General features: G+C 36.3%; 1 protein-coding gene across 6 annotated transcripts in view; it reads left to right on the plus strand.

Moving 5' to 3' along the window:
• LOC131675031 (protein lingerer) overlaps positions 1–24,758 on the plus strand; it is a 796,131-nt gene that overhangs the window by 519,968 nt on the left and 251,405 nt on the right. For all 6 annotated transcript variants that reach the window (XM_058953839.1, XM_058953842.1, XM_058953845.1 and 3 more), the window contains one exon: positions 20,041–20,233. In XM_058953839.1, the coding sequence (XP_058809822.1) occupies positions 20,041–20,233 (193 nt within the window). The remainder of the gene's footprint in view (positions 1–20,040; positions 20,234–24,758) is intronic.

The raw sequence follows: 24,758 nt of genomic DNA on the forward strand, positions 1-24,758 counted from the left end.
ATAGCCCTCACTTCTACATTCTCTCCAGTAATTCTCCCTCCCTAATGATTTTTTCCATCTCATGTAGTACTTCCAATATTTCAATTCGTCTATCTTGTTCTATCTTATTTGTATGTCTTGTTCTGCCCTTATCTTTAAGGTTCTTTCTATGATTTCCATAAGTTTTTCTTTCTCTAACCCATTTTCTATTAATATTTTTAGCTCACCATTTCCTGCCTTCTTAGCTGATTCCAACTATTCCCTTTCTCATCTTGTAGAATTGTCATTCCTTACCTCTCTCATTTCCTCCTTTAAACATATTTTCGGAATTCTTTTGTCATCCATTTCAGTGATCTTTCCTATGTAATTTGTCGCCCTCTTTATCGTTTCCAAATATAAGCCTTCTACCCTTGTCTCCATTTCCATATGTAATCTGGTGTATTCATGTTGATACCCAGTGCCATATTGACTACCTTTGCTTGAATTTTTTCCATGTTCTTGCAGTCCAGCCCCATAACTCCGATCCATATAGACATCTCGCTCTTCTCATTGAATTTAGTATTAGCAGTCTTCTTTTCAGTGTATTAAGTCTTACTCTCTTCATTGAACCCCATGTGCTATTCACCGCCCTCTGCGCTTTTTGCTTCATTTTCTTTATATGCACTACGTATCCAGCCTTCGTAGTAAACCAAAATCCTAAATACTTATATTCCTTTACCTTTTTCCAGTCTTTCTCCTTTGTAACTTCATTTTGCATCTCTCCTTAACTTTTCTCCCTGTTTCACCATTACCTTTATCTTGTTTACGTTTAGCTCCATTCCGATTCTCTCATTAAATCCTTGCATGCTATTGAGTATTACTTGCAATCCCTCATTGGTATCAGCAATCAGTACTATGTCGTCGGCGAACTTTAATCCATAAACTTTTTGGTTTCCAATTACTGTTCCCCTTCCTTTCGGTTAGTCCACATTTTGTTTAAGTCGTTTAAATAGATATTAAAGAGAGTCGGACTTAATATGCAGTCTTGCATAATCCCTCTCGTGGTTCTGAACTCCTTTGAAATTCTTCTGTCCATTATCACTTCGCATGTTGATTCTCTGTATATCTCATTTAATATCCTTAACATTTTTCCTGACACCCCTTCGTCTTCCAGTTTCCTCATCAGAATTTTTCTGCCCATCGAATCGTAGGCTCTCTTAAAGTCAATGAATGCCAAATGTATGTTTCACTTTCTCTCTTGATTTTATTCTCTATTATGCTGTTTAAGGTGAAAATATGATCCCTCGTTCCTCTTTCCATCCTGAATACTGCCTGACTCTCTTCTATTATGCCTTCCTTTTCTATCCAGGATCTAAGTCTGTCATTTAAAATTCCTGCAAAAATCTTGTAACCCACATCTATCAGTGATACCCCTCTGTAATTCTCCGCTTTATTTTCCTCGCCAGATTTGTAAATTGGAAAAATGTCCAAATTTCCATTCCTGTGGTATCGTCCCGGTGACCTATACCTCGTTCAATGTCTCTGTTAATTCTGTCAGCCAACTTTCCGTCATATTTTTGTAGAACTCTCCGGGAATCCCATCCTGTCCGGCTGCTTTACTTTTTTTAATGCCACTTATCACTTTATTCATAACGCTCTGGTCGCACTAGGGACTCTTTTCATCTTCCTCTCTTTTTTCTTTACTTCTTTCTTCTTTTCTTCCCATGCCTGCTTCTAGCTCCTCTTCAAGGTTCCTGCGTTTCATTCTTTCTTCTTCCACAGGGCTAAAATGCTTCAACCATTCCTCCTCAGAGATCCTGGAGGCCTTCTTACATTTTCTTTTTCTAAGGCTTTTCAATGCTTCCCAAAAATCTGTTCTTCTCCTACTTTTTTCGAGCCTTGTCCACTTTTCTTCCGCTATCTCCTTTTTCTTTTTGTTTTCCAGCTTACTTAGCATTGTCCGTCCCTCATTATATTCTTCTTTGTCCTTATCTTCTTTTGTCAGTAGGTATTTATTAAGTTTTTTACCAGGCTCGTCTGCTCATCTCTTTGCATTCCATGTCCTTACATTCTCTTTCTTCTACCGTTCCTCTCGTCTTATTTTTTATCACTCTTCGTAGTCCTAGTTTTTCTGCTATATCCAGTAAACACTCTTCTATCCTTTTCCATCTTCCTTCTTTTATTTTCGTGTTCCAATCCTTCTTTTCTTCAATTCTTCACTGTATTCCGTTTTCTTTCCTTCTTCCCATACTATTCTCGCTGCTACTCTCTGTTCATTATCTTCTTCATCCAGCTCCTCCCCTGCTTCAGAGTTTCCCTCTGTTCTTGCGTCAATCTCAAATGAAATGGGTAGGTGGTCCGATGATAGGCTTCCCTCTATTTTCATTCTTGCCACTATATCTCCTGTTAAATCTTTCCTTTCACCGATATAGTCGAGAGTAGAGCTGCATCCTGAACCAACACTAGGTCTGTCCGGAAAGTATCGGGCCTACGTTTATATCTTCACGCCATAGTGTTCGAGCGACCTCTACCGGACAGAAACGTCAATAATAAAGCCTCACGAATCTATTGGTTACTTACTGACACCTGGCGGACATATAGTTCATGCGCAGCGTGCCTTTGTTTACAGTGCCTTTTTCGCGTTCGTCGGATTTCGATATTGTCAAAAATGACTAAAAAACAAGATCAACGAATTTGCATCAAATTTTGCTTTCAACTCGGAAAAACGAGTTCGGAAACTATTGTATGGATATAAAAGGCCTTCGGAAGCGAGTGTATGAGCAAAACACGAATAAAAGAGTGGTATAAACGATTCAAGGATGGTCGCACTTCTGTCGATAGTGATTCTCGTTCTGGCCGACCTTCGACGACAAAAACCGCAGATAATATTGAGCGGGTGCGACTTGCAATCGAACAAGATCGTCGTATGGCTGTGCGAGAACTAGAAGAAGACCTTGGGATACCAAAAACTATCATTTCAGAAATTTTAACCGAAAATTTATGAATGAAACGCGTGTGTGCGAAATTCATCCCAAAATTGCTCACAGCAGAGCAGAAGAACATTTGCTTAGAAATCGCTCTGGACAATCTGGAAATGGTCAATAATGATGATAATGTACTTAGAAAAATTATTACAGGTGATGAATCATGGGTTTATGGTTATCATCCTTCAAACAACAATCTTCACAGTGGAAGCATTCTGAATCGCCAAGACCAAAAAAAGCACGTCAAAGTCGGAGCAATGTTAAGTCAATGTTGATTGTTTTTTTCGATTGTGAAGGTGTTGTACATCACGAATATGCACCAACAGGTCAGACAATCAATAAAGAATACTACGTTCAAATTTTGAAACGTTTGCGTGATGTAGTAAGAAGAAAACGGTCACACTTTTGGGAAAGTGGTGACTGGCTTCTCCATCACGATAATGCGCCAGCGCATTCATCCAATCTTGTGCAGCAGTTTTTGAGCAAACACAATATCGCATTGCTTCGACAACCTCCATACAGTCCCGACATAGCCCCTTGTGACTTTTGGCTGTTTCCAAAACTAATAAAACCACTCAAAGGACACCGATTCGATGACAAAACAACGGTTGAAAACAGTGCGACGAGTGTACTTAAGGCTATCCCTAAAAGTGAGTTCCAGGACTGTTTTGAAAAGTGGAAACATCGATGGAACCGTGTTATTCAATCATGTGGGGATTACTTTGAAGGATGCCACCCACCAGATGATAAAGAATAACGCTTGCACGTAAATTTAAAGGTAGGCCCGATAGACCTCGTATACTCGTATGTTATCTCTCCTACCCAGTCACCCTCAGTGTTCTCATTTCTTATAAACTCCCTAGCTCCTCACAAAGTTCTAACATTCTCTCTCCTTCTTTGTTTCTTATCTTGTCCTTCGATCTTCTTCTCCTACCGTTGCTTTCTTCTTCATTCCACTCCCCCACTCTTGCGTTGAAATCCTCAATGATCAGTAAACCGTTTGTTTTATCTTCTCTTTTCTTTAGTACTTTTTCCAGCTCTCTTCTCATTTTATCGATTCTTTTGCTGATATATACTGCTATTACGTCACATCTTCCATCCGAAATTCTTATTCCTTCAGCAATCAGTCCAAATTTCCATTCCTTCATCTTAACCCCTGCAGCTATCCATTTTTTAATTCCAAATAGAACTTCTCCGCATGTTCTTTCTTTTCTTTTAAATTTTTCCTGTCGCTTTCCCTCCCCATTTGCACTCCTCTCCTGTATTTTTCATGAAACTTTGTATTTTATCCTCTTCTAGCCATGTCTCTTGTAATATTATGATGTCATATTCCTTGATAATGCTCCATTCTTTCCATATGTTTTTTGATTCAGCACTATTCCAGTCAATTTTTGTAATCTTTCTTTTCTTCCTTCCTTTGTTCCCTCTGTAGCTTTTGTTACCCTCTTTTTTTCACTGTTACCATACCCCCTTCTTTCTCTCCATTCAGAACAGATCTCCTCCACTATTATTTTTTGGTTGCCAGCTACCGCATATCTTCCTCTTGTCCTTTCCTCCTTCTCAACTGTACCTATCCACTCCTGAATTATTTTTTCCCTTGCTGTCAGGTTTGTCTTCTATCCTAATAGCCACCCCCTTAATTTATATCTATTTTTAATCATATCTAACTTGTCTTGTAGCTTACACAATGTCAGAACCGTCCTTTCTCTAGTGGTTTTTGATCTGTAAATCTTGATTGGGATTTTTAAGAGCATCTACAATTCTTCTTTATATTTAGCTAACGCTTCCTTTCCCCTCCAGCTCATCATTCCTCTGACTGATATGTTGTTTTTCCTCGCTACTCTTTCCTTCCTTTCGTAATCTTGTTCCGTCTCCAACGTCTTATCCGGCTTGGTTTTGAAACTTTCCGTTTTCTTTTCCTCCCATATTGGTGCTACCACTCTTCTTTCGGGTTGATAATTCTTTTTCCAACTTTCTTCTAATTACAGTCTACGTATTCCTTCCACGGGATCCCTCTGAGTGTATTCCTTTTCATTATATACTTTCCTTGCACCTGAATCTTCATCATCTTCATTCCTTTTACTTGGTTCCCTTATTTCTGTTGACTCTTCTCTTCCACACTGGTTTCTCTGTTCCTCTCTTTCCAGTTCGTTGATCCTCTTCTGTAAATTATTTATTTTTAAATCTTTCTTGATTAGTTCCCTCCAAATTTCCTCTGATCTAATTTCCCAATTTCTTTCAATAATTCTCACTTCTCCTCTGTACTTATACTTTTTCCCTATAGCAATCTTATTTTTCTTTTCATTTCATTTTTGAATTTGTCCATGTCAGCACTTACCTCGTTTCTTCTTCTTTTTCTTCTGATCCTCTCCTCTTTACCTGTCTCACTCGTTCCGTCTTTTTCCGTAATCTCTCCTCGTCTCAGCGTTTAACTATAGTTCCTCCATCCATAAAGATTTCTTCTCTATCTGCCTTGCTGTAAATGACGGGTTTCTCTCTTCCTTCTCACTCTTATCCACGTTCGTTATCTCCATCAATTCCTCCTCTTCCTTATCGACCTCTTCTTTCTTTTGTGTTCTTTATTCTCCCTTGTTCTCTCCCCCCTCTCTACTTTCTTTTTTAACTTGCTTTTCTTTGTCTTTCCCCCTGACTCCTCCCCCTCATCTGTTTTTAACATAAGTTTCTTCATTCCTGTTTCTTGATGCAAACCTTTGTTTGATTGTCCTCTTTTCGTTGGTCTTCCTCTTCTCCTCTTTGAATCCATCTCATCACACATTCTTCTTTTTTTCTTCTACTGTTGCTGTGATTTTCTCCTTCGCATCTAACCTCATTGGCGCCTCTTTTTTTCTTCCTGTCGCTTTCCTCTAATCACTTTTTTTGGCGCACTTTCACTTTCTTCTCTTCCTCCCTATAATAGTTTCCTTTTCTGTTACTTTTCACTCAAAACCTTCATTTATTTCCTTCTGAACTTTGATTTTTTCGTGTGCTGCTTTATACTATAATGTCTATCATTCCATCGTCCAACCGGAAGTTTTAGTTACCTATATATGATGATTCAGAAAGATTATAGTTTCTAAAGCTTGATTGAAGATAAAATTATTCTGAATCGATTAGCGTTTTTTTTAATTTTTATCTCCAATATTTATCGAGAAAGTAAATTTCCGAAATTCATTATTTCGGCCAATCAAACGACAGCTCCAGTTGGCAAAGACATTTTTCTTCTCTCGTTACTGTTCCCTCCATCCGAGCTAACCGACAATTGAGGTTGCTGTGCGTAGTAAATAATAATTATTAGTTAAAGATTACACAAGCCGACATAATTTGACGAAAGTCCAGATCCAGAACTAGACCTCATATATCCGAAGGAATTTTATGCGCTGAATCGGAATCTCGCCTCAGAATTCGATTCCATCACCCCCAGTTTCTGATATATCTTAACCTAAAAGTGCAAAAAAGACTGTTTTTCGCTGTTTTTGAACCCTTCTCACATCGCTAATTTCTATTTTAGTCAAAAACTGAAAGGAACATTCTAAAGGGCAAGTTGTCTATTTTAAAAATCACTGCCTAATTTTTGCAATTGAAATTTTTAAAGTGGAGATATCGTTCTTTGAAATAGAAAAAAAGTGTAGTATTCTTGGAGTTTGACTTGAGGGTTAGCCTGTCATGGGTGTAAGGAATCTAGGGTTTGACATTAACCTGTCGGAGTGTAAAGAGTTCATATTATTTGTGACTTTAAATTTTCGCTATTCTTATTTCATATATGGTTTACGTTATTGGATAACTCAGCAATTAGGGTTGGTGATATGACACCAAAGACATTTTAAATTTATTAATTGTTTAAGATTGAATGTGTTGTCTGAGTAGATTGCATTATTAACTAGAATTTGCAGATTATATATGAATTGTTAATCATTATACACCTCAGATCATTTTTCATGTAGTTTATAGTACCATTGAAAACTGAAATTTTCTCTATTTCAAAGAACGATATCTCCGCTTCAAAAATTTCAATTGAAAAAATTAGGTAGTGTTTTTTAAAGTAGACAACTTGTCCTTTCGAATGTTCTTTTCAGTTTTTGACTAAAATGGAAATTAGCGACGTGGAAAGAGTTCAAAAACAGCCTCTTTTTCACTTTTAGGTTAGGATATCTCAGAAGCTGAGGATGATGGATTAATTCTGAGTTCAGATTCGGATTTAACTCATCAAATCCCTTTGGGTACACTATGTCTGGTCTCTGGATCTAAAAACTGTCGGCCTGTGTTATTTTTTATTTTATTTATTTATTATTTATTTATTAAGTATGTTAATTTAACAACATATATTATAAAATTAGTAATAATATAAAAGTAGATTAATCTAATAATTAAATATAAATTAAAAATATGAGGTGATTGTTAACATTTTGTGGCTTGCTTTACGATATTAGTTTTCACTAATATGTCAAACAAGTCTTGTCAGCATCTCTGGCTGTAGTACGAAATCTATGGTTACCTTCCTGTCTTTTGTATAAATAATCCATTCTATGTGGTTCAGTCTTGCTGGACACGTACGTCCAACAACGCATGTTATTCTGTAATGAGGGATAATAATAATAATAACATTTTTTTATGATGTATATTTATTTTACACTTGCAAGGTGTGAAGACAATATCGTCCATAACAACTATGTCTTTATGTACAGGCTGAAGTTTTAATGAGTATACTGAATTGGTAAATGAATTATGTTTGTTTTCCTTGTAGACCCCTATCGAAGAAAAGGATTGCTTTATTATTTCTAATATAATTCATGTCGCTGTATGTTATTCTGTAGTAGTTAGGTTGCAGAATGAGTTTACCTGGAGATGGTTCAGCTTTTAATGTTTTTGTCTGTTGTGACGGTAAACGTCAAATTAGCGCTGATTATTTAGCTTAATTGCTGCCTGTGAGGGTAGCACCTGCCGGGGGGACAAAATACGTAACAGAGGATTTCGGCACGCGAGCAGACGGAATGCGCGCGATAGAATTCGAACCAGTGAAGCTTAGACCATCATAGTGTCCGCCCGCCTTCATTTTGAGCTACCGATCTACGTGCCGCAAAATACCGAAACTCGACGAGAACGATAAGTGTCAGCTAGCTGTGACCGCTGTTCACGGGGATCCACTCGTCTGCAGAGGAAAGGGAGCACGAGCCATCGAAAGAGAGTGTGAGGTTTCGCCATCGAGGGCGAAACTATAACCGCGTGCGCGCGTTCGCGACCGGCAACAAAGACAATTATAAACAGTTTCGTGCAGTGTGACTGCTCTTCGTTTTCTCTGATCACCTGCAAATATAAGGTAAGCTGGCCAGCTTAATCTCGCGAGCGCGGTTGCCCGATTAACAAATAAATTATTATTTTCGAAGCGTGCATGTAATAGCGGCTCTAATAACAAAGAGCAGCGAGCGTACCGGCAAAGCGTGTTGCCGACGAGCGAGCGTCAACGTAAACAAATCCGCGGGCCGACCTTCTGTAGATTATAAGGAATAATAAAAGAGCTAGTTCATATTACTAACAAGTGTTTTCTATTGATTCTCTTATATCTCATAGCTTCCACTCACTTTCCTTCGATAAGAGAACTTACTGGTTGACTGGCGCCTGTCTTTGCATGCTCTCCGATTTACCTAGTGAGCATAAGTAATTAACTGCGCGCGTCCTTTTAGTGTAATTGCGCGCATAAAATAATTAAACGGTTTTACCCCGTTACACTGTATACCATTATCTTCAGCTATTTTATCTATTATCTTAAAGACTGTTTCAATAGGCTTATAAGGCAATATATTACCGTTTGCTGGAGATTCTGTTTCAGAGTGTACTGCTTTTATAAAATTTTTTAGTTTAAAACCCGTTCGGTATGGTTTCTGTCCAAATTGTCCAAATTTCTTTTAGTTTCATTTTTTGTTTGTTTTTTGCTTATTATATTTGTTTGGGTCATTATTAATTCTTTAGTTATTTTTATTATTATATTTCATTTTTGTGAGGATTTATATTTTAATTTCTTGTAGTTATATATTGTTATTCTTCCACGAGATCTGTTATGATGTAAGTTACATTTGCCGTGTACACAAATGCATGTTCTGATATCTAACAGTACGCATTTAATCAATATGTATTTCCTTATGGATTCCCAATGTATAAAATACATTTCCAATGATTTGTTTAAATTTTCTACAATTTAGTTTTAGGTTATCTTCTGTATCATAATTATGGACTTTCTTCTATCCATTTTTTAAGTTTCTTTTTTCTGTTATTTTTGTTGTTCATTAGTTTGTGATTATTCGGAAGCTTATTGAAAAGTATTTTAGCCATGATATAACTATTTTTAATACTTATTTATTTAAATTTCTTAAGTAAACATTATCGTTTACTTCCTCGGCATACGTAAAAAGTGACCTAACATCGTTTTCCTTAACCAATTAACTTGCAGCCGGACATTCTTTGTTTATCTCTTTACCCGCGGTTTCAGCTATTCCATTAGAGGAGAAAAAAACCGCAACACATATAGTCTTAGAGTTTGAAGTGTCATTTTTTCAGTTAGTATTCAAAATTTTTAAATACTTTATTTTTTTCAAAAAATGTTGTTTCAAACAAAAGTATTCACTATTATCGAAGATAATTTTTTTTTAAATCGATTTTTGTAAGTGTTACTGGCTTGGAATTAACTTTGAACTGGTCTAGATCGTAGTCATAATGTCTGAACCGAAGAATATGGAGTATCGAAAGTAAGTTTGACCAACTAGAAATTTCAAAATAGCGCCCGAAGTGTAAAATTTTTGCCGAAAGATTAAGGAATTTTTTTCTCGGAAATAAAGCACTACAAAACAATTTTTACGAAAAAAAGTTCTGATATTTACCAAGAAATAGACCTAAATTTGTTTTCGAAAAGTTACGAGCAACTTTTTTGATTTTGCACTTTGTCAATTTATGATGAATTGCAAAATCCGTCGAACCGTTTCGAAAAAATTCATGTGTACTTTTTGGCTGATTTTAAATATTTCGTGTTCTTAAAAAATTTTGCGTAAAATGCTTCATTGTTAAGAAAAAAATTTCAAAATATTATAAGTGGCAATTAATTAATTTGCAGTTGTTATTGTCATTGTGACTTCAAGAACTACATTAACCATATATAAAACGTTGGAGAGGTACACTAGTTCCTCTATGTATTAGTCTTGGTTCCCTATAGTCGTGTGTACGAGGTGTGTTCAAAAACTAAGGTGAATTTTGATTTTTATGAAAAAATGTTTATTTATTCATCAATATTTATGTTGTCCCCTTCAAAGTGATCCGCCTCAGATATAATACACTTGTGCCAACGTTTTTTCCAATCCTCGAAGCGCTTCTGGTAAGCACTTTCTGGAATAGCCTTCAGTTCTTCCAGCGATTTTTTCTTTATATCCTCAATCGTTCCAAACCTCCGTCTTTTCTTGAGTTTCTTGAGTTTTAGGAACAGGAAAAAGTCGCAGGGAGCCATATCCGGTGAATATGGTGCTTGAGGCATGATTGTGGTTTTGTTTTTGGCCAAAAATTTCGACACAAGCAACGATGAGTGAGCAGGTGTATCATTGTGATACAAAATTCATGAATAGTTTTCCCATCATTCCGGACGTTTTTTTTCGTATTACTTCTCGCAAACGATGCATAACTTCAAGGTAATACTCTTTATTGACCGTACGATCTTGTGGTGAGAACTCTTGATGTACTATACCACGATAATCGAAGAAAATAGTGAGCAAAACCTTGACATTTGATCGAACTTGATGTGCTTTTTTCGGTCTTGGCTCTTTTGGAGTCTTCTATTGGAACGATTGGTTCATAAGTATAAACCCATGATTCGTCACCAGTTATGACTCTTTTGAGCATATTAGAATCATCATTGACGTCGTTTAATAGCTCTTGAGCGATGCTCCTTTGACGGCCCGTTTGTTCAAAATTAAGCAGTTTCGGAACAAATTTTGCTGCTACACGTTTCGTGCCCAAAACTTCGGAAAAAATTGCATGGCACGAGCGAACACATACGAGGTGTGTTCAAAAAGTAAAGTGACTTTTCAAATTTCACGGGCAACGTACTTTCGATTATCGATTTTTTTGTTTTGTTATGTTGGTACAATCTTCTCGAATATCTGTACCAAGTTTCAAGTGTATGAAATTTTTTATTTGGTTGTGAGAGGCGTAAAGGTTGTAAGTGTTTTGCGTACTCGGCGATTTCTTGCTATCGAAAAATATGGATCAACGGATTTGCATCAAATTTTGTGTAAAAAATAAAATAAAGTGCTCCGAAACACTTGAAATGTTGACGGTGGCATACGGTGAAACTGTTCTGAGTAAAAAAAATGTTTACAAGTGGTACAAACTCTTCCAAGATGGCCGGGAAGATGCCAATGACGAGTCTCGCTCTGGACGCCCAAGCACGTCAACAACTGATGAAAACGTTCAAGCAGTGAAGAAAATTGTTCTGGAAAATCGTCGAATCACTATCAGAGAAGTTGCTGAGGATGTTGGTATATCGCTTGGCTCGTGCCATGATATTTTTTCTAACGTTTTGGGCATGGGACGTGTGTCAGCGAAGTTTGTTCCGAAATTGCTAAATTTTGACCAAAAGAACCGTCGCATGAGCATCGCTCAAGAACTGTTGAATGATGTTAACGACGACCCAGATTTACTCAAAAGGGTCATAACTGGTGACGAATCATGGGTATATGGTTATGATATCGAAACCAAAGTCCAATCGTCCCAATGGAAGAGCCCAGATGAGCCAAGACCGAAAAAAGCACGCCAAGTTCGATCAAATGTCAAAGTTTTGCTCACTGTTTTCTTCGATTACCATGGCGTGGTGCATCAGGAGTTCTTACCATATGGACGTACGGTTAATATTATCTTGAAGTTATGCGCCGTTTGCCATAAGCAATACAAAGAAAACGCCCAGAATTGTGGAAAAACAATTCATGGCTTTTGCATCACGATAATGCCCCTTCTCACTCATCTTTCCTTCTGAGAGATTTTTTGGCCAAAAACAACACCACAATCATGCCACCATATTCACCGGATTTGGCCCCATGTGACTTTTTCTTGCTCCCAAAACTAAAGAGACCTATGACAGTACGGAGATTTGCAACGATTGAAGAGATAAAGACTGCATCGCTGGAAGAGCTCAAGGCTATACCGAAAAGTGCTTATGAGAAGTGCTTTGAGGATTGGAAAAACCGTTGGCATAAGTGTATTGTATCTGAGGGGGATTACTTTGAAGGGGACAACATAAATATTGCTAAATAAATAAATATTTTTTCTTAAAAATACAAAGTCACCTTACTTTTTGAACACACCTCGTATGATTCAATTGATTAAACAGAGGGTTAATCTTGAAATCTGAAATTAAGGATTATTATAGATTAATATTATTCAATCATTCATTTTTATAAATATAACTATATATTACATTGTTATCCGGTTGCTTTTACTCAACTCATAATTACACTTACCAGCTCCTTTTATATCTTGAATAGAATATACTTTTTCTCCAATTGAAACCATATTACTTCACACTCCTGAAAAATAAATAATACATAAATCAGTAAATGTTTCCTATGTGGGAATAACAATAATACATACACAATAATACACTAGTGGAAAAAATTAAAGGATCAACAGAAAATTCCAAATTTTTTGACGCTTTTTAATTGGCTGTATTTATCTTGAAAATGGTCGTACTGGAATTTAAAAAATAAGCGTTTTAAAGTTTGAAGTTTCTAGTTTTGAGATCTCATAATCAAAAAATTTTTCAAGCAATGTGTTCTGCTCAATCCTCATGAATACAAAAAGAATATTTTATCAAATTTTTTTAGTTTCTATTTAGTCTACGAACTTGGAAAAAAATTTTCTAACTCAGCCACTATATGGATCGGATAACTTATTTATTCAGCTTTAATTTACATTTTCGAAAAGTTCAATACCACCACCTTTTGCTGAGATATCGAACTTTGAATGGAAAATGATTTTTTTGTCTTTAACCATCAATATCACAGCAACCGCTGATTGCACAATAAAATGAAGGTAGGTTTTGAAATTTTCAAAAAATTCCCCGAAAACTAAACTACGGTTTTTGAAAAAAAAAATTTTTTTTTATTCTTTACATTAATTTGAAAGATCAAGACAAAAAGAGTATTTGTTGGCTTTTGGGATAATCAAGCGCTAAGTTGGAACTATCGAGAAAACCAAAAATGTTAAGCGTGTCTTTTACAGTTCAATATGCCCGCAAAAACCCCACAAAGTTTCATTTCAATCGATTAAGCCGTTTTTTTGTTTTATTCAATCGAATTTTTGAAAAAAATTAAAGGATCACAATTTTGACTTTAACCCTTTTCCTCACAAATAACACAAATTTTTTCTTAACTTTCATTCTCATATCTTTTAATGAAAAAATCGTATGAAAAATTTATTAAGCATCACATCTTGTAGATTTTGACCTCCTCTTTCGAATGCCGTTGACAAAATTTACCTAAATTGTAAGCCGGAAACGTTATAGGCCGGTTTTCCGGAAAATTCACAAATTTTTTGCGATTTTTTTCTAAAAAAAGTATATTTTGAAATGGAAAAAGTTTGTACAGACCATTGGAAACACTGTTATCGGTGTTATAGATGTCTTTTCTTACAAATGCCGTTGGATTTTTTCCGAAATTTAAAATGGCGAACACAAAATGGCGTTCGAAAGGAAAAATTTTTTTTTTAAACTTGACGAATTTTTTTCTCCAAAACTATCAAGTTTAGTGAAAAATTTCTAAGAACAAAGATGTCTGAAAATTAGTCAAGAAATACTCTCAAATTTTTTCAGATTTTTTTACAGCGAATTTGGAAATTTCGATTTCCTGATTTATCATGAATTCGAAAATTATCTCTCTGGCCTAAAGTCCTATCGCGTCGCGATCAGGAAAATCGACCTTTAGCGAGGGTAGCAAAAAAAAATAATTGTTAGACTTGAAATTTTTTAAAATTTTGTGAAACCAATTTGAAAAAAATGTATATATACTAGGAATAAAATTGATTAATTTTTTACTCAAAAACTGTTGACTCAATAAAAAAATTCATAATAACAAAAGAGTCTTAAAATTTACCAAGGAGTACTCTCAATTTTTTTCAGAATTTTCCGAGTTAATTTTCGAATTCGTGGAAAATCGAAATTTTCAAATTCGCTGTAAAAAAATCTGAAAAAATTTGAGAGTATTTCTTGACTAATTTTAAGACATTTTTGTTCTTAGAAATTTTTCACTAAACTTGATAGTTTTGGAGGAAAAAATTCGTCAACTTTATAAAAAAAATTTTTCCTTTCGAACGCCATTTTGTGTTCGCCATTTTGAATTTCGGAAAAACTCCAACGGCATTTGAAAGAAATTACATCTATAACACCGATAACAGTATTTCCAATTGTGTGTGCAAAGTTTTTCCATTTCAAAATTTCGTGAAAAATTTGTGAATTTTCCGGAAAACCGGCCTATAACGTTTCCGGCTTACAATTTAGTTAAATTTTGTCAACGGCATTCGAAAGAGGAGGTCAAAATCTACAAGATATGATGCTTGATAAATTTTTCATACGATTTTTTCATTAAAAGATATGTGGATGAAAGTTAAGAAAAAATTTGTGTTATTTGGGAGGAAAAGGGTTAAATGATCATAATCTTGAAAAAAAGGCAAAAGAATTTTTGTTTTTTATATTTGAAACATTTTTTTTGATGACTCCAAAACATTTTGGACAAAAACTACCGCCGCCATCAGCATTACCCGAAGCGTACCACATGGATGTTGCCCGGTCGGTTTTACGCTTCATGTGTGTGTTTTTTTAGGAGAAATGAGACTCGGATGCTCTTCAGTTCCTCCGTAGTTAATGACTCCAAACTCATTCTCCTAAGAATGTGTGTGTGTGTGTTTGTGTGTGTGTGTGCGTGCGTGCGCGCGCGCGCGTGTGTGTGAGTGTGATGAGGAAAAAAAATTTTTCAAAAAAAGCATTTCACTTCTCTTAATAACGGGTATTGCCACCCCTGTTCTCAATAACGGCTGCAAAGTGTTCAGTCATATGAATGCAGCGGGCAATCTGAGGTTGCGGAATGGTGTTCCAAATTTGCAGAAGCGTACGCTTTAATGCGGCCAAGTTGTACAAATTTGGATACTCTCTGCGCAACAGACGACCCGTTATGTCCCAAACATGCTCGATGGGATTAAGGTCTGGACTCATTGGTGGGTGCCGCAGCAATGTGATATTATGTCGTTCTAAAAAGCGTCTGGTGATGTTGTCTATGTGTGGACGTGCGTTATCTTGCATTAGAATAAACGCCCTCTAATGTTGTCGTCTGCGCAGTGCAATCAGTCTCAAGATTTGGTCAATGTAGCGCTGAGCTGTTAAGTTTTCGCATACAATCAGCAGAGGTGTTCTCCAATTAAGTGAAACAATTTCAAAAAATTTTCCAATTTGAAAAAATTTCAAAGTCCAATCGTCCCAATGGAAGAGCCCAGATGAGCCAAGACCGAAAAAAGCACGCCAAGTTCCATCAAATGTCAAAGTTTTGCTCACTGTTTTCTTCGATTACCATGGCGTGGTGCATCAGGAGTTCTTACCATATGGATGTACGGTCAATAAACAGTATTATCTTGAAGTTATGCACCGTTTTCGAGAAGCAATACGAAGAATAAACGTCCGGAATTATGGGAAAACTATTCATGAATTTTGTATCACAATGATGCACCTGCTCACTCATCGTTGCTTGTCTCGAATTTTTTGGTCAAAAACAAAACCACAATCATGCCTCAAGCACCATATTCACCGGATATGGTCCCATGTGACTTTTTCTTGTTCCCAAAACTAAAGAGACCTATGAAAGGACGGAGATTTGCAATGATTGAAGAGATAAAGACTGCATCGCTGGAAGAGCTCAGGGCTATACCGAAAAGTGCTTATGAGAAGTGCTTTGAGGATTGGAAAAACCGTTGACATAAGTGTATTGTATCTGAGGGGGATTACTTTGAAGGGGACAACATAAATATTGATAAATATATAAATATCTTTTCTTAAAAATACAAAGTCACCTTACTTTTTGAACACACCTCGTATACCGTCGTCTTCAGCCACTTCTCTAATAGTGATTCGATGATTTTTTAACAGCATTTGTTTTACTTCTTCAACACTCTCATCAAGTGCTAGGGCGTCCAGAGCGAGGTTCGTCGTCGGTGTATTTATAAACATTTTTTTGACTTAAAGTAGTCTCACCGTATGCCACTGTCAATATTTCAAGTCTTTTGGAACACTTAATTCTATTTTTTACACAAGATTTTATGCAAATTCTTTGATCTATTGTTTTCGACATCAGAAAATCGTCGAGCACAAAAAATACGTCAAACGTTTCTGTCTCGCAAAAAAAAGTAAACATACAAACTGGCTGAAACTGCGAACTTATGTAAAGAGACATGTATACCAACATAATGAAAAAAAATATCGATGATCAAATCTACGAGGGTGGTCCGATAAGTACTTAGCCTACAAAAGAAAAACAAAAATTATGGAAAAGTGGCGTTTTATTTTTCAATATAGTCTCCTTTTAGTTCAATACACTGGGACCTGCGATGCTCCAACTTCTTTAACCCGTCTGAAAAATACGTTTCCTCGAAGTCTGAAAAGTAGGCTTCCATGGCAGCGTTTACTTCATCATTCGACTCAAATTTCTGCTCGGCGAATGACTTTTTCAAGTTTGGAAACAAAAAGTCGCACGGGGCTAAATCTGGAACGGTTGATGGGACAACAGTTCGTAGCCTAATTCGATCAATTTGGCCATCGTAACGGCGGAGGTGTGAGTCGGTGCGTTGTCATGGTGGAAGAGCACTTTTTTTTTCGCCAAATGGGGCCGTTTTTTCTGCAATTCGACGTCGAATCGGCCCAATAATTCGGTATGGTATAGCCCTGTGACCGATTTGCCCTTCTCCAGGTAGTCGATGTAGATCACACCTTGTGAATCCCAGAAAACGGTGACCATCACCTTTCCGGCCGATGGGGCAGTCTTCGCCTTCTTCTGAGCACTTTTGCCCGGTAAAGTCCACTATTTCGACTGTTCCTTGGTTTCTGGTGTATACCAGTGGATCCATGTTTCGTCGACTGTCACGAAACGACGCAGAAACTCCTTCGGATTGCGCTTAAACAGCGTCAGATATTGCTCTGAAGTTGTCTCACGGTTGCGCTTGTTGTCCGGAGTGAGCAAACGCGGGACCCATCGCGCCGTCAGCTTTCTCATGCCCAAAATTTCATGCAGGATATGACCCACGCGGTGTTTTGAGATGCCTATGATCTTAGCTATCTCGCGCACCTTCAATCGTCGATCTGCCAATGCGAGATCGTGAATTTTTGTCACGTTATCCTCCGTGGCAGCCTATTTTGGAGCACCTGGACGTGGCTCTTCAAAAATCGACTTGCGACCACGTTGAAACTCGTTAAACCAATTTTTGACGGTCGCCATCGAAGGAGAAGAGTCACCGTACACAGCATCCAAGCGCTTTTTGATTTCGCTGCGCGATTTCCCTTCCAAAAACAAGAATCGAATCACCGACCGATACTGCTCTTTTTCCATTTTTCAAAAATCAACGGACACACTTGCTTTCACACGCTCTCAAAAATAAACTACAACTCCGATCCAGCTGAAATCTTGACAGTAACCATCGAGAAGGTTGTTATTTATATTGTTCTGTATTCGCAACCCATTTGATCTGTGTTGAAAACATAGCTCTTACTCATATCTTTTATTGTATTAGAATATCATCTTAGAATTTTTCAACGATTGAAAATATTTTTATTAATGATTTATATTCTGTTACAGGTTTTACAGATTTCATGACTTTTCTTTGCTTAATTCGGTAATATTTTTTAATCTGTTTACCGAGATAAGGAAGCACTAAATTGAAAGTTTTTTTCATTAAATTACATAGCACCTTGCACTGCCCATTCTTGTAAGTTCTAAGTACTTAGCAAAAGTTTTTTCTCTGTGCCATCGAAAACTCTGTCATATTTTCATTTGTTTATGAATTTTTGCTTATGAAATTGAGTACCTCCTTTTTGAATATCTTTTTTCTAATCTCTAGTATGTTCCATTTAGTAGAAAAATAAAATCGTCTTTGTTGCAGAATGTTAAGCAACCAACCATGATTTTCTTCTAAATTTACATATTTAATTTTAATTTTCAGTGGAATAGCTGAATAATCTTGTTTTCATTTTTTTGATTTCAGATTGGTAATGACTTCCTTGACTGTCAATAAAGTTATTTAGATATGTACACAAACTAATGTATAAGTTTATCAAAAAATTATTTCGTGTGTGAGTAATTATTTCGTGAGTTTTACAAATGGTATTAGTACATTACGATACAAGTGCGGGAAAATAGATTCTGGTCTCGTGAGGCGTACTGTATTTTTTAATACGATGTGTGGAAAGTGCGATTTTCAATGCACGTTTTTTGCCGAGCATGCAGGTAAAACGCACTTTCCGCACGGAGTGTCGAAAAAATTATTATGAAGACTTGATTACTACCATATCATTACCAATTTTGCAAGCTTTCTTTGACGGTTCTTGTGAGAATACTTCATCAAACACATTCTTTAAATTTTCCGAGCAAACTTGTAAACACTGATTGAAAAGTTTTAAGTTTGTAAAATACTTAAGTTATGTAGAGACGAAAACTCGTATTACAAATTTTGAACAAAACGTTGAGTAATCATAAGATAGGGTTAAAATCAATGCCTTCAATGTTTGTCGATAACTGCGAAGAGATGTCAAATATTATTTTAAGTTTTTTTCCAAAATATTAGATTTGTTATAAAACTTACCCTGTTAAGTGCTAGAAGCAAAAGATGACAAAAAAATCTCTAAAAACGGTGGCACATAAAAAGTAATATGTAAGTCTTATTTTTTGAAGTATTACAATGTATAAAAAAATTATTAAAATCAATGAGGTAGGGTTAAGGTACCTTCTTGGAACAATGCTTGAAAGAGCATGCAGTTGTTAGTAAATTTCCTTTGGTATAAAGGTAGAAAAATGTCGTTGAAAAATATTGAAACGTGGTTGAACTATAGGCAAAAGAGTGAAAAAAGTTTTAAAAAACGGTTGTTGCAATTTTTTTTCTTTAACTTGTGACAAGACTTATCTTTTATGCCAAATATGGCTATATATTTGGTTTTTCAATAAGACTTGGGGCCTTAATCAACGATTTTTCCCTCTCCCCACAATCTCTAAATATTTACAACTATGTATTCTATTTAATGGCTTCATAATATGAACATTTAAATCAGAAGGGAGACAGCCATGATATGAACCAAAAGTCATGTATACTGTCTTCTAGGTTAGGTTGGAGGTTCGGGTACTTAGCAATATACGTATTCGATAGATAAATATTTCAATAGTAATTTTATTTTTAAACCTAATATATATCAAAGATTAACGATTAGATCTATTAGTTTTGGTAGCTTAATAACGTAAATTAAAAAAAAAATATAACACGTTCGACTAATACGATATATAATAAATCTCAATAAAATTTAGAGAACAAATGGCATTTATAGTATCCATAATGTTTTAATAAGAAACGAATTTTGTCAATACCTAAATATATATTTTCAAATATTCTCACAAAGACTCCTTACGCCTCAAGCGGTAAACGTAGCTCATCACGCGTACCCAAATTACTTTACTATTACATAATCAATACGTTTCTGTGTCACCTAGTAAGAGCACAGCATCATCCCTTTATAAAGATGTACGAAAAATAAGTATATGCACTACAGGTGTACAGTAAACAAACTACGCACTGTATAAAATGCCGAATCTCTGCACTCGGTCGGTAACTTTATGCCGTGTATCAACTGCCCATATCCTCACTTGATGCACAATGTGTAATATATTTGCACTATCAAGTTATCAATATATACACCATTGAAACTAATAAAACCTCACAAACTGGATGGTTAATAGATATTTTTTTGAGGATGCAAAGAAACAGTCATAATGTTCAATATTTAACAAAAACAGCTTTAAAAATAAAAACTAATAAAATATATTTTTTTTAGGTTTATTCTAACACATATCCTAATTATGTTTCACAAAATCAACAAGGATCTCAGGATAATAAAGTAATGACAAACAAAGATATTTCATTCGAAACAACAAGCAGTTCATCTCTAGTTACAAGCACCACGTGCAATTTGAATTTATCATCAACTTCAGTCAGCACATCTCAAACAAAAACTACAATCACAAATGGTAAATTTTCTTTTGAAACTTTGCTTTGAATTATACTATTTCTACATATATTAAAGAAAAATTGAGAAATCCTACGTTCATATTACGAAATCTTGAATAGACTGCTTAATAAAAAGATCTCTTTATTTCGTACACTTCACTGATTAACAAATTTTGTAAGCCCACTCCCCCAGTAAGGTTCTGCTCAATGATAACCTGATTTTAATTTGTTTTATTCTAAATAAATGCGTATCATTACATAACCTAAATTTTGATTTATTTCTATATATTATCTTTTATACTTATTCTAATACGGACTAATAAAATTCATTCGTTTGTAATCTTTATCGTTTTCTTGTATTGGAATTTGATAACAATTTTGTATCTTTTTAAGAAACTAAATTATGATAATGGAAAAACAATATTTTTTGTAAGCTTCATATTTTTTTGATCATTCATTTTACTAGTAAAAATTACATTTTATATACGACCGATAACATAAAAATTATGTGTTTTGTGCACGAATAAATAATAGTTCAGTTTAATTTAGACAGGTACATAGTATTTATTTACTATCAATTGGTTTGTTTTGTTGAAGAAAAAGTTTCATTCTATACGATTGAATACGATACTTATTTCTTAATAAAATAATAAAATTTACGTGTTGTATGCCTATACATGGATAAATTTGTATATGTGGCAAATCACATTGTACGATTGAGATGTGTGCGACAGCGCATCAATAAAATGTCACTAGTTTTAATGTAGCCTGAATATAGAGCATTTTACAATACTACTTCACCTTCTTGTCCAGAAATACTCAGATGTCCTATTCACATACGAGGGTGGTCCGATAAGTACTTAGCCTCACCGTCTGATGGCGTCACTCTCGCAAAAGAAATATTCTATCACCTAGTACAACCTTCTCGATGGTTACTGTCAAGATTTCAGCCGGATCGGAGTTTTAGTTTATTTTTGAGAGCGTGTGAAAGCAAGTGTGTCCGTTGATTTTTGAAAAATGGAAAAAGAGCAGTATCGGCCGGTGATTCGATTCTTGTTTTTGGAAGGGAAATCGCGCAGCGAAATCAAAAAGCGCTTTGATGCTGTGTACGGTGACTCTTCTCCTTCGATAGCGAGCGTCAAAAATTGGTTTAACGAGTTTCAACGTGGTCGCACGTCGATTTTTGAAGAACCAGGTCCAGGTGCTCCGAAAACGGCTACCACGAAGGATAACGTGACAAAAATTCACGATCTCGTATTGGCAGATCGACGATTGAAGGGGCGCGAGATAGCTAAGATCGTAGGCATCTCAAAAGACCGCGTGGGTCATGTCCTGCATGAAATGTTGGGCATGAGGAAGCTGTCGGCGCGACGGGTGCCGCGTATGCTCACTCCGGACAACAAGCGCAACCGTGAAACAACTTCAGAGCAATGTCTGACGCTGTTTACGCGCAATCCGAAGGAGTTTCTGCGTCGTTTCGTGACAGTCGACGAAACATGGATCCATTGGTATACACCAGAGACCAAGGAACAGTCGAAACAGTGGACTTTACCGGGCAAAAGTGCTCCGAAGATGGCGAAGACTGCCCCATCGGCCGGAAAGGTGATGGCCACCGTTTTCTGGGATTCACAAGGTGTGATCTACATCGACTACCTGGAGAGGGGCAAAACGGTCACAGGGCTGTACTATGCCGAATTATTGGGCCGATTCGACGTCGAATTGCAGAAAAAACGGCCCCATTTGGCGAAGAAAAAAGTGCTCTTCCGCCATGACAACGCACCGGCTCACACCTCCGCCGTCGCCATGGCCAATTTGATCGAATTAGGCTACGAACTGCTGCTCCATCCACCGTATTCTCCAGATTTAGCCCCGTGCGACTTCTTTTTGTTTCCGAACTTGAAAAAGTCACTCGCCAGGCAGAAATTTGAGTCGAATGAGGAAGTAATCGCTGCCACGGAAGTCTACTTTTCAGACCTCAAGGAAACGTATTTTTCTGACGGGTTAAAGAAGTTGGAGCATCGCTGGGCTAAGTGTATCGAACTAAAAGGAGACTATGTTGAAAAATAAAACTCCACTTTTCCAAAATTTTCGATTTTCTTTTGTAAGCTAAGTACTTATCGAACCACCCTCGTACATAGCATGAGTGTGCTTCCATTAAGCTGAGGGTATGTACGAGTGTATACAACTTTTCATGGCCGTTGCTTTTTCTAATGAGATGCTAGTGGCATTTTGTTGTTGTGCGCGTTAGAATCTCTGTATTCGCAGATGAAAAAAATTGAATCAATAAACATTCGACCTCATCGGATCAGAATGATTGTGTCTAGTTTTTTCTTTAAGAAATGTAGATAAAAATTTTCAAAAGTAAAGTAACGTTCAATGACGATGTTATCGCGTTTCTTCTAACCTCTCACGACGTACTATTTCATCAGCATTGAATGCTTCTTGAAGCTCCTAATTACGCTGACATCATCAGGATGTTTGAGGAGTAAATATATATGTAAATTAGAGAATGTAAATTATTACCAGTCTAACTATACATTTTTTTTAATCTTCCAATTATATCAATGTTTAATTTTTTTTTTCAAAATAAGTATTTACTCTGAACGATTCAGGGTAATGAATTTTAAATTTAATTAGAATTGATAAAGAATAAGTAACAAAAGGGTGAGTGTAAGGTAATCTTGTGCCTTACAGTAAAAAGGAGAGGTGTGTGATTAGTAAATGAATAATTAATTAAACCGTTTACAAACTATTTTATTAGAACAAATTTTGCATTTAGGCGGCTTAAAAAACTCCAGGTTTGAGTAGGGAAAAAGCCGCTAAAATACAACAATAACAACAAAAATTGCTTACAACCGAATACAATTAACCCGCAATAACTTGACAAAGATAAATAACTAATCGCTAAAATACAACGGATAAGGAAGGCTCAGACTCGATTAGCTTGGTCAGTCGCTCTACCTGTCTGTGGATGGCCATTCAACGGTTCTAACTCGCTCACCTCGCGACGCCGCCTGTGCACCTTGCGCGATAAGGAAGGCGCCTCCTGGAGTAGTATGGTGCTAACGTTCTGGTTACAGGCACAGCCCACTGCTCCTAGTGATGTAAGTGGAAGAATAGCCGCCGTTCGGGCTGCCTCAGGGCGGAGGACGCCTCAGAGGATACCTTGTGTATCCTCAGTTAGGCCTATGGCTCTGCTAGTCCTTGTTGCGGTCGCTGGATCGCCGAGTTGTCGATGTTCGAGTGCACAGGCGCGGGTACACTTACAAAAAATGCGGTTTGCACGACGTTTATAGCTAGGCACTGACAAATCGCACTCACAGAAACGAACTAGGTGGACCGTGCGAAGCGATGTTTCGAAGCGATTTTTAGGAAGGTAGTCCTTCGTAGCTCTCTCTTTTATTTAGAGAGAGATAGAAGAAGAAAAAACATGCTCACCCGTTATTCGGACGGAAAATATGTTTCGGCCGAACTGGGACTCAGGTTTCCCAGACATAACGAGCTCGGCCGATGAGCGCCTGGAGCCCATGTGTTTGGGACCGATCTTTATCAGCATACAGCGCGCGCGTGTCATATGCCGTGAACAATAAGAATCTTATGGTACGAGGGGGGTCAATAAGTCTTTACAAAAAAAAGAAATAAAAGTTTTGCGTATGTAATTTTTTTTTATTTTTCAACATAATCTCTTTGAAGGTCGATAAATTTTATTAAACGGCCTTCCAGTTTTTTTTAAGCCATCAAAAAAATATGATTTCTGAAAACCCTCAAAATATGTATTTGTTTCGGCGATGACTTCTTCATTCGACGTGAATAGTTGTCCGGCAAGCCATTTTTTGAGGTTAGGAAATAAGAAAAAGTCACTGAGAGCCAAATCAGGCAAATATGGTGGATGGTTCATTAATTCGAACTTTAAATCGTTAATTTTTGCCATCGAAACTGCACCCGTGTGAACTCGAGCATTCTCTTGAAAAAAGAGGCATTTTTTTGTTCAAGTTAGGACATTTTTCTCTGATTTTTTCTTTCAGCTGACCTAATAATGTTTCAGTTACCCCTGTGGCCTCAACTAATTCCTGCAATTTTAATCCATTTTCCATTTTTCAAATAAACCAATAACTTTTTGTTCAACCAACGCTCACAAAAAACGACTTAATGAATCGAGCTGAAACTTTGTACGATATCTAGTTAGTAGTATTGCTCGTCAAAAACATCATAATTTAAACGTGTCGAGCGCCATATCTTGGATTTTGTAGAGACTTATTGACCTCCCTCGTACTAGTTTTAGGTATGTCCAAAATTCTAGTAGTGAATGCAAAACTAATGATTTGAGTCTTTAGTCTTTTGATTTTAAATGATTTTTTTTATTGTTTTCATTGGTTTTTAATTCTATGAAGATGAGCGTAAAGGTATTGGTTTGATATTCTGCATTTGACGTTTGAGATTCTAATAAAATTATGATTAGGTAATACAATTTTTGCTTTTCGTTTGTTTATGTTGGTTGATGGATGTACGAGGTCTGTTCAAAAAGTATCACAACTTTTGAATTTT

Source organism: Phymastichus coffea, unplaced genomic scaffold (assembly GCF_024137745.1).
Source record: "Phymastichus coffea isolate CEN01 unplaced genomic scaffold, Cenicafe_Pcof_1.1 PCOF00015, whole genome shotgun sequence".
Lineage (NCBI taxonomy): Eukaryota > Metazoa > Arthropoda > Insecta > Hymenoptera > Eulophidae > Phymastichus > Phymastichus coffea.